Source organism: Ptychodera flava, chromosome 3 (assembly GCF_041260155.1).
Source record: "Ptychodera flava strain L36383 chromosome 3, AS_Pfla_20210202, whole genome shotgun sequence".
Classification (NCBI taxonomy): Eukaryota; Metazoa; Hemichordata; class Enteropneusta; family Ptychoderidae; genus Ptychodera; species Ptychodera flava.
Window position 1 is genome coordinate 21,589,594 of NC_091930.1, and position 14,748 is coordinate 21,604,341.

The window sequence follows — 14,748 nt, forward strand, 5'->3', positions numbered from 1 at the left end:
ACCAGTCGCGTACATCAATGATGTGCTCGCTGTAGTTGTAGACAACTGTTTTTTTGCCCGGAGAAGGTGAGTATTTGTTTGTTTCAGTTGGTATCGAACGTTGATTACCGGTCATACCCATATCTTGTCTATCAAAAACTATCCTAAACCTATCGTTCAGAGTTCAAATGAGCATGCGCGAAAGGGTTTCAACTGAGATGCTCGGGTCGTAGTATGATACTGGTTCGCTTTGTATTACGGATAGTTTCGAGACACCAAACAATCGCATGTGCTGTCAACTTTCTGAATGGATGGTAGGAGCAGGTCGAGGGAAACGGGTAGTTACAAAGACTTTAGATGAACAGTATTCTCAGCTGAAAAAAAACCAAAAACAACGAAACTAGGATTAAAAATGGCAACTGATATGAAAAAAATTTGCATTGCCGCAAAGGAAACTGCTGGTAAAGAACAAATACCATCGACCGACGGGCCTGACAATGGTCGCACGAAATACCGCTAAGTTTTCGTTGTGCACATGGAGGTAAGAGTGAAGAAGATCGAAGTGAGACTCCATGGTACAAGAAGATCGAAGTGAGACTCCATGGTACAAGTAGATAGAAGTGAGACTCCATGGTACAAGAAGATAGAAGTGAGACTCCATGGTACAAGTAGATAGAAGTTAGACTCCATGGTACAAGAAGATAGAAGTGAGACTCCATGGTACAAGAAGATAGAAGTGAGACTCCATGGTACAAGAAGATAGAAGTGAGACTCCATGGTACAAGAAGATAGAAGTGAGACTCCATGGTACAAGAGATAGAAGTGAGACTCCATGGTACAAGAAGATAGAAGTGAGACTCCATGGTACAAGAAGATAGAAGTGAGACTCCATGGTACAAGTAGATAGAAGTGAGACTCCATGGTACAAGAAGATAGAAGTGAGACTCCATGGTACAAGTAGATAGAAGTTAGACTCCATGGTACAAGAAGATAGAAGTAAGACTCCATGGTACAAGAAGATAAAAGTGAGACTCCATGGTACAAGTAGAAGGTTAACGGGAAACTTAGTTGGTCTATTATAGATTGGTCGTTGACGAGCTAAGAATTGAACTTTTCTGTGAATGGAGCAATTTAATAGTTTTTTTGTAAAAATAATTTACAAGAATGTCTCTTATCAATGCCAAAACTGTCGTGCATATGAACGGGGGCATGCGCAAAGAATGCTGGGATTGAATTATAGAAGAGCGCCCCCTGTGTCAATAATTAGATTCAAAAATTGCAAGTTTTTAGACGGAACGCTATAGTTTTCAGCTTGCAAGTGGAAGGTGGGCAGTGCGGTTACCATTGCAATGATAATTATTGCATAATACGTCCCTTGTTTAACGCCATAGGCTGTTATCATTGTAAAAATTGCCAATTTTTGTCCAAAATTTTTACACGCTACAGAAAATCTATACCTGCCCTGCTGCAGGGTTTGACGTCGTGTAAGTACGTGAACTGCTTTCATCAGAGGGAAACTGGGCATAGTTGTCATATAAACGTTTATGAAGTAACAATTACAGCTTATCATGAATCAATACAAATAACATTGCCAATCTTAACCCCTGGCGCGACACCAAGGGCTGAGCCCTATATAATATTAGTTTTTTTGTGAAAATAATTTACAAGAATCTCTCTTAGCAATGCCATAGATAGTGATAGTATAATAATTCTTTGAATTTTGATGCTCCATCGACGATGCAGTGCACAGTCACTCAAGAAAGTTTATCCAGGCCAAAAATGACGATCGTCTGAAGCATTTTAAAAATATAACTGTCTCTCTCAAAACAAACATTAACAGGTCCTGGATCATCTGTTTAAGTTTATTACTTGCGCATTTATATTTGTAGTTGGGACTGAAACAAATTTGTTGCAAACCGGCAATGAAGAATCTTGTTCGATGTAGCCTGTGCAATGTTCTGATCAGTGATTGGCTTGAAAGAGTTTCAGAGCTGGACACGGCATAATGACTTTGGTTGTAGAGACACTACCTATTAATGACATTCATGTACTTTCAAGGTCAACATCTGGAGCTTTATGAATGTGTAGTATGAAGAACAGCAGACAGTCAAATTTCTGGCACGCACTGAAATATTAATGACGACTGATATATAAACTGATGTTACAATATTTTTAATACGACTATTGTAAAGAATTATTTTTAATACGTTGTGGTTTGGTTTTGCAGCAGATTATCATTGTTCTAATTCCGGAATCATGTTGGGATTAACAATATTAATTTCATCTCAGCCTGTGCAATTAACTGAAAAAACATCAACAGTTACAACTACTGGCTCTTTAAGCAACGACTGAAGAGATACCACACAATCTTCTCTGAATGAAAGAAAAAATGATGATATCATCGAGTAATAGCTACCAATAACTCTCTCTCTCTCTCTCTCTCTCTCTCTCTCTCTCTCTCTCTCTCTCTCTCTCTCTGTTCATGTAACGGTTGATGTCATGATTTTTTAACGCTTGACTCAATAATCAAGGAAAGACAAGTCGTAATATTTAAAAGACTATTCAATAAATGTGTACAGAATAAATGAGTCGGGATCGTTCGAATCAATTCAAGGGGCAATCACAATAAAAGGTACTTACGTATTGTTATTTGTTTTTGTCTCATTTCACTGCACTCCTGAAAACTAAGTTTCACTACTTTAGCCACGTGCGTCCTGGTCATGTTGCAATACCAATTTTTTTCCGATGTCTTGTTGCGTTTCCTGTTCGTTTACCGTCACGGCGGTCTGACTCCATAAAAGGTAATTCATAATGATATTAGGAAATTCCACTGAAACATTGCTATAGTAATCAATGTCGTGCTTTCCAGTCTAATCAGATAAAACATTACTTTGTACTCGACTCGTAAAAGTTTTCCGTTGGTCGAACGGTACATGGCAACAAGGACAAAATTTGCGTTTTTTTTAAGTAATGCGACATCGAGAATGTCTCTAACAACACAACTTCACACATGCTATATCAATAGTTTTTAAGAGTGAAAAAATGCATGGCTTATATTTGAATCAGGTTGACTGTCAACTTGTTTTCTCACGTCATGGTTGGTACCAATAGCTCTGCAGGCTAGCCGTGTCAACAGTTCGTTTGCGGTCGTATTCCAGGAAAGGACTAGCGCCCTCAGTCGTATGGAACTTGTTCAGCGTCGAGAGGAAACGCATATAGTTGGACAACAAGGTAGTATGTGTATGGTGTAGGATGGTTCAAAATGGACAGAGTTGTATGAAGTAGATTTGAAAGTCTGACAGAACTCACCGATAGAAATGTGCACACTCGATTGGATTACCCACCATCCAAATGTCACAAATCAATAGATCATCTCCCAGGGAATTCGTCGTAATTGTCGATTTAAAATCGGTGATGGTAAGAAAGGCGGACATAGACTTTAATTTTATGATTGTGATTTCGTTTTATTGCGATTCTTCAAATTGTTAGATATGAAAGTTCAGAAAACAACTCAAAGTTTACCTTATAAACACATAAAGGTGAACGGTAACACTAAAACTACAAGGGTTAGGGTAATATTCTGAAACGGCTAACAATATTGATATCAATCTAGCATGAAATAAAAAGTACACTCGCAAAAAATTGAAACCTCGAAACTCTGTGCACATGTCATTTGTATTGATGTGCATTAAAAAACGATTGAAAATCAAGAGACTGGCTATAAATTCTGCTTTTAAGATACTAGTAGTACACAAAAGTATATGTCAATACAATATCCGTGACGTTAGGATAATAATGAGTGAAAGTAACTATACCTATCGAAGAGATAGCTATCTTATCTCTGCAAGTAAATACAAATGTTCCATGCCAGCTGCAGTCACCAACAATGCTGTGAAAATAGAGATTGTATTTGACTAGTACTTGTCAAGAGTTCGAACATATCAATTATTCTAGTGTTTACAGTATGGAACAATTGAAAAAAAGTGAGTTATTTGATAACAATAACAACTGTAATTTAAACATGACAAGCCAGCTCACTAACAGAAATTTGAAAAGTCAACCCTTATACAAATAAACGCGTTCACCACGTGTAGCAATGACTAAGATAGAAGGAAACTACAAGTTAAATTTTCACAATATATTCTTGAAAAAATACACACAACTATAATTTTTATAATTTTCATAAATTTGGTAATATTACGTTTCCCACGTGTTATAAAAAAACTCAAGTTTACTAATCTCACAGAAACTTGTCTAATCTACGCTCGCAAAGTCTTCAGTTTTCACCATCCAGTAACCAGAATTGCTGTGAAATTTTGTTTTACATAAAAAATGCTACTCCTAAACAAATCTATTCTTAACTATACCAAGTCAAATCTACAAGGGAAAAACGTGGAATACAATTTCTGATCCAAAAATACTCACTTAATTGCATTATTTTAATAACAGTAAAATAACAGTAACAACGGAGCTGTAGTAAAATTCAACTTGACAGCAACGGTACAGTAACAAACCCAACAGTAGTCAATATCGCTCAAATACAAAAAAAAATTCTTCTGGCAAGATAGCTCTATTTACATTTCAATGATTATAAATCTTATAAAAAATAAAACGACGTCAATGCACGACAAATATACCAATGCGTACTTCATTTTTCGAAGTCGATATTGTCTGGCCTGGGCCTGACGGCGGTAATTGAAATAGCGCCACCTATCAGACCCAGCTGATACGCGTAAGAGTTCAACACTGTATTGTGAACAGGTTCGTCCCTCATCGTTTGAAATACAGACATGTTAAAAATACAAAAGTGGTAGGATGTGCGATCCATGGCGATTAAGCTTATCTCTTTGGTTGCTATCATTAACTTAACAAAACTGCAAAAACTTTAAATGTTTAGATTTTATTCGGGACTACATTTTCTATGGCGGAAATTATTCCGGGTGAAACGTGCACATAGAATCATAACACAGCGTACAGGTTGCTAGCTAAAGTGACCTGTGGATTTACTCCCGGAATTTTACAAATCTGGCTTTGTAACAAGAAATCGGAAGGTATTATTCTGACCAGGAATAGTCTCAGAGTGTATGGACATTGTTCAGGTAAGATCTGATGTGTGTCTTTCTTGAAATCGAAACAAATATGAGAAGATTTCACAGCGATGCTTTGATGAATGTTTACAGTGAATACAACTGTCATTGCAATGCTGTACAGAATTAACAAATGTATTCTGTAAAAAAATATGAAAATTTCAACCGATCACTTTGATTTCTATTTTATGAACTTAATTACATCAAGAGGTAAAATTCTAACCCCAACATGGCCAGGAAAATGTGAATATTTTCTGAGTAAAATGACATTATTTACATTGATCAGGTTAAACAATTGCTTCAAAACAATCATAATTCATTTAACAATTTCACAAATATTGACGGAAAAATAGTAGAAAATTTCAGTTTATGAATTAAATATTCATATTTCTGAATTCCTTACATCCAGACAAGAAATTCTAACGCAAACATGACCGGGAAAATCTGGATAGTTTTTGAGAAAAATGAAATTATTTGTGAACTCCATGTCAAACAATTGCTTCATTTCAAAACAAACAAGATGGCCATTTCTTTACATTTCCAAAATGTTGACTCTGAAAATTATACAAAACTTCAAACAATGAATTTAATTTTAACATTATTGGATTCCTTACATCCAGAGGAGAAATTCTAACCCCAACATGACTAGGAAAATATGAATAGTTTCTGAGAAAAATGAAATTGTTGACATTGTTCAATGGTGTCAAAACAAGACGAATTAAAAATGGAATTTCCAAAAAGTTGACTCTGAAAATAATACAAAATTTCAAGCAATGACTTCAATTCCACTTGGAGTCATTTCCTTACGTCATAACGTGAAATTCTAACCCCAACTTGGCTGACAAAAAATGGTGCGTTTTGATGAAAACGGTGGAAATTGTGTCAGTTATGGTGGTGATGTGTTTGTAGGTTGTTCAGTTGTACAAGTTGTAATTTGCTGCAATATTTGCATTGACTGTCTTCTCAGATTTCTTACTTGTAAATGACCTTGACAGTGTCATTGACATCTGAATAAACTATTCTACCGTCTGTAAACACTGCAATGTCATAAGCATTTACATCTTCAGTTACAGTTTCCTGGTATTCACCCTGTCTATCAAATTTCACTATCTTCCCTTCATCTGCCACATAAATATTGTCTGCGTTGTCAACTGTAACTCCAAATGGGTCCTCTAAGTGATCACTTCCAAATTTATTCAATATTTCAAGATTACTGTCCAAAACATAGATACAATTTTCATCACCCTGACATGACACTATGAGTTGATATTTGCTATTCATGGTCAGAGACCAGGGCCACCTGAGTTGTTGACTTGAAATAATGTCCCCATCTCCATTACATTTGATTACACAGTCTGCACCGTAGTCTGCTATGAAAACATTTCTGTCTTTATCAACAAATACACCAGTGGGGTCTTTCAGTTTACCCATTGCTATTATTTGTTTCACTTCACTCTTTGCATCACTCACTACAATGCATTTGTTGCCGTAATCCGCTGTGTAATAGTCACCATTGTCTGCCATTGCTGTGTCTTGTGGACTAAATCTGTGAGGTAAGCCATGAACTGTGACAGATGTTAGAATCTGTGCAGTGTCTGCTGTTATTGTCTTCACACTGCCAGGCTGCTCACTGTATTCATCTCCATAGTCACTGACAAGTACATGTCCATTCTGGTTTATTGTCAATCCCTGTGGGTCATAGACTTCTCCTGGTTTCTTACCACGCCTTGACAATGACCTGATAGTGTCTGGTAGGGGTTTCCCTATAAGATATCAATTTGCAAATGTAGGTCAAAGGTCAACAGCTGATAAAACAATAGAACTGCCTTATAACGATTTCTTTTGAAATGAAACTGACAAATTCTTGCAAAGTTCTTCACAAATAAATAATTTATTATTTTACAAATATTACTAATTTGCATAATTAATTAATTTTCACCCCTAAACATAAATCTAAGGCAGGTTTATGTATTTTTCATCTGTTTGTGAATTTTGTTGTTGTTACACTGATCATTAATGAAAATTATTTTGCATTCTTTAGGTTTTTGGTGATAATTTAAAGTTTGCTAGTATCATTTCATTTGCATAATTAATGAATTTAGGTAATTAGGCAATATCTCAATAATTGTTCAGTGTAGTTTGCTACAATTTTGCAGAATTGTTACTGAAGCCATGGCAGTGTCACTGCCTTTTGTCTGATGGATTTTATCTCTTTTATAATTACTTATTTGCATAATTAATGAACTTTGGTAATTAGGCTGTATCTCAAAAGTGGTTGGGTGTAATATGCCATAATTTTGTGGAATTGTTAGTGAGGCCCTGGCAGTTTTATTGCCACTTGTCTGGTGGATTTTACCTCTGTGATAATTACTTATTTGCATAATTAATGAACTTTGGTAATTAGGTGTATCTCAAAAGTGGTTGGGTGCTATATGCCAAAATTTTGTGAAATTGTTAGTGAAGCCCTGGCAGTTTTATTGCCACTTGCAATTGTCTGGTGGATTTTACCTCTGTGACAATTACTTATTTGCGTAATTAATGAACTTTGGTAATTAGGTTGTATCTCAAAAGTGGTTTGGTGTAATATGCCAAAATTTTGTGGAATTGTTAGTGAGGCCCTGGCAGTTTTATTGCCACTTGCAATTGTCTGGTGGATTTTACCTCTGTGATAATTACTTATTTGCATAATTAATGAACTTTGGTAATTAGGTTGTATCTCAAAAGTGGTTTGGTGTAATATGCCACAATTTTGTGGAATTGTAAGTGAGGCCCTGGCAGGTTTATTGCCACTTGCAATTGTCTGGTGGATTTTACCGCTGTGATAATTACTTATTTGCATAATTAATGAACTTTGGTAAATTGGCTGTATCTCAATTATGGTGTGGTGTAAAATTTGTGGCATTGTTAATGAGGCTTTGACAGTATTATTTCCTTCATCAAGGAGATTTAATTTACTTAGTAAAAGGGTATTTGCATAGTTAATGAAGTTTGGTAATTAGGCTGTACATCAGTAGTGGTGCAATTTAAAATACTACAATCTTGTGCAATTGTTACTGAGTAAAGTGTCATTGTTTTGTGTTATGTGAATTTTATCTTTGTGGTAAGTAATAATTTACATGATTAATGAATTTAGATAATTATGCAGTATCTAAATAATAGTTTGTTGCAATATGCTACAGTTTTGTTATTTTCTTACTGAAGCCAACACAGTTTTATTGCCTGCTGTCTGTTGTCTTTTATGTCTGTGGTAATCACTGATTTGCATAATTAAAGAATTTCAGGCTGTATCTCAATAATGGTTGAGTAGAATGTACAACAATTGTTTTGGAATGTAAGGGAAACAATGGCAGTGTCATTGCATTTGGTCCAGAGAATTCGAATTCTGAAGTAATTACTTATTTGCACAATTAATGAACTTGGGTAGAGTACTTGTCCGATAGCTTTGGTTGACATGTTCCTAGGGATGATCTCTGTGTGAACTTTTATGTTCAAAATATGATGAGTTCTTCAATTTAGTATTTTTGCAGTTATTTTTGACATACTTTGTCTGGCCATCCTTAAAGAGCTATCCAAGATTCCCACTATCACATTTGTCACAAGTAATTAAGGTTCCAAGACAAGAAATTGACCTTTTTAAGCCAACAGTTTTCTAGTGGTTAGTTAAGCTCAGAACCCCCATAAATTATATGTTTTCAGAAAGCCTAGATATAGGGGAACATTTTGGTTTCCATAGTGTCACCATAACTATCATGTGACAGGTAATTTGCATAACCTTTCAAAAATCGGTTTTCCCTATGTTTTGTTTCAGTGCTCAGAGATATGTGGCTGATATTTGTGTGAGTGCAAGCTGTCCTAAGGATCTTCCAAAGTGTGTCTCATAATTTTTCTAAACCTTCTCAAACAATTTTTATGCCAGAAAAACTTCCAGAGCGATGAATTTATCCAAGTTGATTTCTTTATAATTGTGCTCAATTAAAAACTAAGCAAGATATAAAAAATCTGAGACACACTTTTGAAGAGCATTGTGACACTAGCCTTCATTCCAGCAAGTTTGAATCAGATATTTTGAAGTATTGAGACAAAACATAGGGAAAACCAATTTTTGAAATGTTATGCAAATTACCTCTCACGTGATAGTTATGTAAACAATGGTGACACTGTGATTACCAAAATCTTCCCTTATATCGAGGCTTTCAGAAAATGTATAATTTACGGGGGTTCTGAGCTTATTAACCACCAGAGAATTGTTAGATTAAAGAGGTTGATTTCTTGTCATGGAACCTTAATTGATCTTTACATAACACAGCGGAACTATATCGGCCGTTAGGTCGCTTGTTTATGTTTTTATGATAGTCTTTTCTTACAACAATTGTTTTGAAACTTTACCATTTCAGGAAGTACATTGTAGCTTTATAACCACCATTTACAGAAATACAAGGTACCTTGATCAACCATTTACAAACATGCAAGGTAGCTTGAATTACTATTTCAGGAAATACAAGGTATCTTTTCACTCATGACTTCATGATGTATGTGGACTATTTTGAAATATATATTACTCAGTCTATTATGTTGCAATACAGTTACTTTTTTATTAATAAACAGTAAGTGTTTTCTATTTCTTTTGTTCCATGTGTATCATTAGAACCCCCTCACCCTTCTCTAGGTCTGAAGGTACTGTTGTCAAGCAAACAGGTCTGTGAACTTTAAAAGGCAAGTGGCAAAGCAAATTGTTGCCTGCAGGTACAAGAATCCAGGGTCACCTGATGACAGTCTAAGTCATAATATAAGTAAAAGGCATCACCAAAATTCCACGCCAAATTTGTGTGGGTTTTGATCAAAAACCTACTCAAATTTGCTGTGGAAATTTCGTGATAAGACACCTTAAAACCACCCAATGCAAACACACCTCAAATACGCCATGAAAAGGCACCATAACGGCACCTAAAGCGACCAATTTAAGGTAGTTTCTGGTGCATCCAAAGGCACCTGTGCTTCTTCAGTGGGTGCCTTTCAGGTCCACCTAATGGCACCGATGGCATGTTCAATCTAGTGCCTTTCAGGTGCACCTGAACACGCCAAACAACACACCTCTAATACGCCTCAAAAAGCCACCTGAAAGCCACCTAGAGTGGCCAAATCAAGGTAGTTTGTGGTGTGCTGCGAGGGTGTTTGGGGCGGCACCTCAAGGGCACCTAGTAGTGCCCACTAAGGTGTGTATCAGGTGCACCCAATTTTGGTAAGGGTAGGACTGCATTCACTGACTGTTGTATACAGGCAGTGTGACTGAGTGTTGTGGTTGGGTTGTAGGACTGCATTCACTTACTGTTTGTATACAGACAGTGTGGTTGAGTGCTGTAGATGGGTTGTAGGACTGCATTCACTTACTTATTGTATACAGGCAGTGTGACTGAGTGTTGTGGTTGGGTTGAAGAACTGCATTCACTGACTGTTGGTATACAGGCAGTGTGACTGAGTGTTGTAGTTGGGTTGTAGGAATGCAATTACTGACTATTAATTGGTATTCAAGCAGTACGACTGAGTGTTTTGGTGTGGTGTAGGACTGCATTCACGCACTGTTGGTATACAGGCAGTGTGACTGGGTTTTGTGGTTGGGTCGTAGGACTGCATTCACGCACTGTTTGGTATACAGGCAGTGTGACTGCATGTTGTAGTTGGGTTGAAGAACTGCATTCACTTACTGTTTGTATACAGGCAGTGTGACTGAGTGTTGTAGTTGGGTTGTAGGACTGCAATTACTGACTATTAATGGTATTCAAGCAGTACGTCTGACTGTTTGTGGTTCGGTTGTAGGACTGCATTCACTGACTGTTGGTATACAGGCAGTGTTACTGAGTGTTGTGGTTGGGTTGTGGGACTGCGTTCACTGACTGTTGGTATAAAGGCATTGTGACAGAGTGTTTTAGTTGGGTTGTATTACTGCTGTCACTCATAATGAGTGTCTGCACACAGGGAATTAACAGTACTATCGAAATGTTTAATGCCAGTTAAAAAGCCTATTAAAAGAAATGAGGTTACCAGTCGTACTGGTAGGAGAGTTGAATACTGGTAGGAGAGTTGAAATTCCACTCTCATAAAACTAAAAGTATCAGATAATGCAAAAGTTGACTTAAACCACATCTTTATTTATATCTTTCAGAATCTTGAACAGGACCACCTATTGCAATACAGTGAAGAGGAAAAATATGAAATAATATTCCACAGTCATACTTGTAATGATGAATTTAGAATTGAAATTTTAATTGACTCTTATAATTAGGGCAGTATTGATGATGCTCAGACTACATAATTGATGACCACTGCCACAGTTTGAAACTTACAGTGAGTGATACTCTGATGAAGACTGACACAATGTCAAATACTAATATTCATGGATCTAATGAAATTTTTTGATAAAATGAACACAACTTGAACATTGCCTTGATAACTGTGCGAAATTAACGTTGGTCCGACGGTCCAAGACCGACAGATTTCTCGTCGGGCCGAAAGTTTTCAGACAACATGTCGGTCCTTATGACCGACTGGAATTTGGAATAAATGGTGAAAATTTCTCCATCAAGACCTGTAACAGACGCAGATCATGACTGACTCTGAATCATGTGATTCAGACTTGAATGTCATGCGCCTATTAATGTTTTCCACCGTGGGAGTGAGGGGCAACAAGGGATATTGATCGCACTTCGTGTCCCGGTAGTGGGGAATTCGATCTCTGTGGTACGCAAGACCGGGGGGGGGTTGACAATGTCGCAACAAAGTAATTTTTGGTTTTGCGACTTTTTACATTTACGAAGAGTCTAATCCCTCCGATCGACACGCAGAGTACGGTGCAGCTGATTACATTCAGATCAGTATGAATTACGTCCGTGCATGCAGATTCTAGCAATGGAATGCATTGATTTTGGTGCAACAATGGGACACAATATTATAATAATACTCATCTAGTGAGTGTAAGCCTGGTAATGTTAGCATATCTGTGTCATATGATAACAACACCCAGAATCACTTCACTAGTTCCACACTTTACATGTAAGTGTTTGGAATTTACATGTATACAAATGAACATAATACAGTACTTCATTTTATCAAACTGACTCTGTTTTCTTTGCTTTGATTTTCCATGAAGCGTTCAAACATCAGCGGTTCATAGAAGAGTTTAAGACAAAAACCTACTACGACAACAGTAGCTGTTGACTAATATAAACATATTTGGTTTTGAACATGGAGGTATTTTTTTACCTCCATGGTTTTGAACTACGCCCAATACAAGGATAAGATGTTACACGACAGCCTAAGTGTGCTACCTGCAGTCGACAGGCAAGTTCACGTTTCGCTGCATTTGTTTGTGGACCACTAGAACATCTTGCTTTTGCTCGTTGGTCTTCAACCAAAGTTCACAAGGCCGACTGTTACCACGATGTATCGTGATAACAAGTGTACATTTTATAAAACAGAGCGGCCTTATCATTAACAGTTTTGTCGAGTTGCACGATCCGTCGTGTATACTCTCAGAGGCCGAGAGTAGGGCTTCAAATTGTTTCGATGTATACCGTTTTACGACAGGCAGGAAAAACTCACCGTCATCCTGGACTGTGTTTAGGCCTAAATGTCGCAAAAATTATTTCTTTTTTACGGTATCATTTACTGATCGTGTCGATGATCGATTTTACGGTATCATTTACTGATCGTGTCGATGGTTTTCAGCAGTATCGAGTGTCTGTCAAACTTTTCAGAGCCATTTTAATAGCTTTAAGCTTTCAAAGGGCAATGAGACCCAGCAATCACTCAGGCAAACATTTCGATCAGAAAATATGTGCCATTCATGTTGTCTGCAATTTTTCTATAACTGAGAAAAAAGTTACGATACTTGTCCTTTTAATTAAAAGTATAACTTCATCTGTTTCTTCATGAATGCAACAGCGGTCATATTTAAGCATATTTATTGAAAAAAATTGAAAGTAATCCATACGTCATATAATAATACATACCAGGTATTTTCTCCCTTCTGTTTTACGTTACAATAAGACACGTTTTCCTTCCACTGTCTTAAAGCAAGTAGACATGCCACGTGGATCTCACTAACACTCCAGCCAAAAGTAGGACTGTAGGCGCAACGATGTAAGTTGATTTCCTTTTATGACTTTCCAATTATTTAGAGGACCATTTTGAATGCAGTGCTTAGATATTTTTGGTAGAATTTAGTTCTTTTCTTCTTTTACATTGAACTTGATTTGCCTCGACTCTCCGATGTAGACAATGAATGACCTTGTATTTGAAATCGCTTATTTACCAGTTTTCACCGCTTCTTGAATAAATCTACTCTAAACTAAAGCAACTGAGGGTGGTTATTTCTTGGAGTGGTTGGCACTTAGCGGATACAAAAGTAACTGGACTCCGCCACAGTGAAAAATCGTCGCAAGTGAAAAATCGTCGCAAGTGAAAAATTGCTGACAACCAGTGAACCATTGGACAAGACACTGGCTCGAGTGCATAGCGGACACTGGCATATAGGCTACAAGGTAGGCTCACTGTATGCACATATACAGCCGACTACAACTGACTCAAAGAAACTATAATGGATGAATATCAAGTCGAAGGAGCTGAACAACCAGCCCATACAGAATCTCAAAATGAAAATCAAGGAGATATTTCTAAGGCAGAAAATACCACAGAACAAACAAAGGAAGGGGCGGTTCCCAGTGGGACGGCCACTGCTGGAGGTGGATCTGCTGCCCGAACTGAAGGGCGCCCTCTACAGGACAGTAGAAAAAACGAAGGAGGACTGCTCTATGCTACCTGAACACTGAAAAGGCCCTGTCAAGCATTTGGAACCAAACAAGGGGAGTTCTCATCGACCTCAGGGGGATGCAGGACCCAACAGAACGCAAAATTGATACAGCAGAGACACTTTCCAAGGAATATGAACAAACTTGGAACAAACTTCAGAGACTTTATCAACAAGACAAGACTCCAGAAGGTAAGGAGCAAGCAGAATTAACGGAAATAAGCTTCAATAGGAACATTGAACAAGCAAATGAATACATTAACGATGCAAAGACAAGGAGAGCTGAAAACAGCGCCCCCAACTTCAAATCACCATCCGAAAGAGAATCTACACTAGGCAGCTTGTGTAGTTCACACAGAACCAGATCATCAACATCATCCAGAACAAACGCATTAAAGGCACAAGGCAAGGCACGCTTTGCAGCAAGAGAGGCAGCGTATATGAAGATAATTGCTCACCATCAAACAAAAATCTAAGTTATCAAAGCTGAAATGAAAGCAGAAAAGGCAAGGATAGATGCAGAAACCCTCCAGCAAGTAGTGGAAGAAAAATCCTTACCAGTACAGACACATCCCTTACGGAAAATTGAGATCTACATCTAGTCCACATTAGATCTACAGTAGACTTTATTTTAATTGGGCAGTAGATGAACTGCTTCATCTACTTTTGTGCATACTAATGAGGTCATAGTTCAGAGAGTAGATGAAATGTAGACAAAATGTGGATGAAAAATTAGATGAAATGTAGATCTCAGGTAGATGACATGTAGACAAGATGTAGATCTATTGCTTTGTCTACTTTTGTGCATATTAATCATCAGGTCATAGTTTAGAGAGTAGATAAAATGTAGATGAAAGGCAGACAAGATGTAGATGGAAT

At 37.2% G+C, this 14,748-nt stretch overlaps 1 protein-coding gene across 1 annotated transcript; it reads right to left on the reverse strand.

Annotated features, from left to right (window-relative positions):
• Window positions 1-6,038: 6,038 nt before the first annotated feature.
• Window positions 6,039-8,621, reverse strand: LOC139128248 (tripartite motif-containing protein 2-like). Its single transcript, XM_070694067.1, has 2 exons — window positions 8,609-8,621; window positions 6,039-6,829 (listed from the first exon to the last, which is right to left on the reverse strand). The coding sequence occupies exons 1-2, from the start codon at window positions 8,619-8,621 to the stop codon at window positions 6,039-6,041; spliced, it is 804 nt and encodes a 267-aa protein (XP_070550168.1).
• Window positions 8,622-14,748: the final 6,127 nt, after the last annotated feature.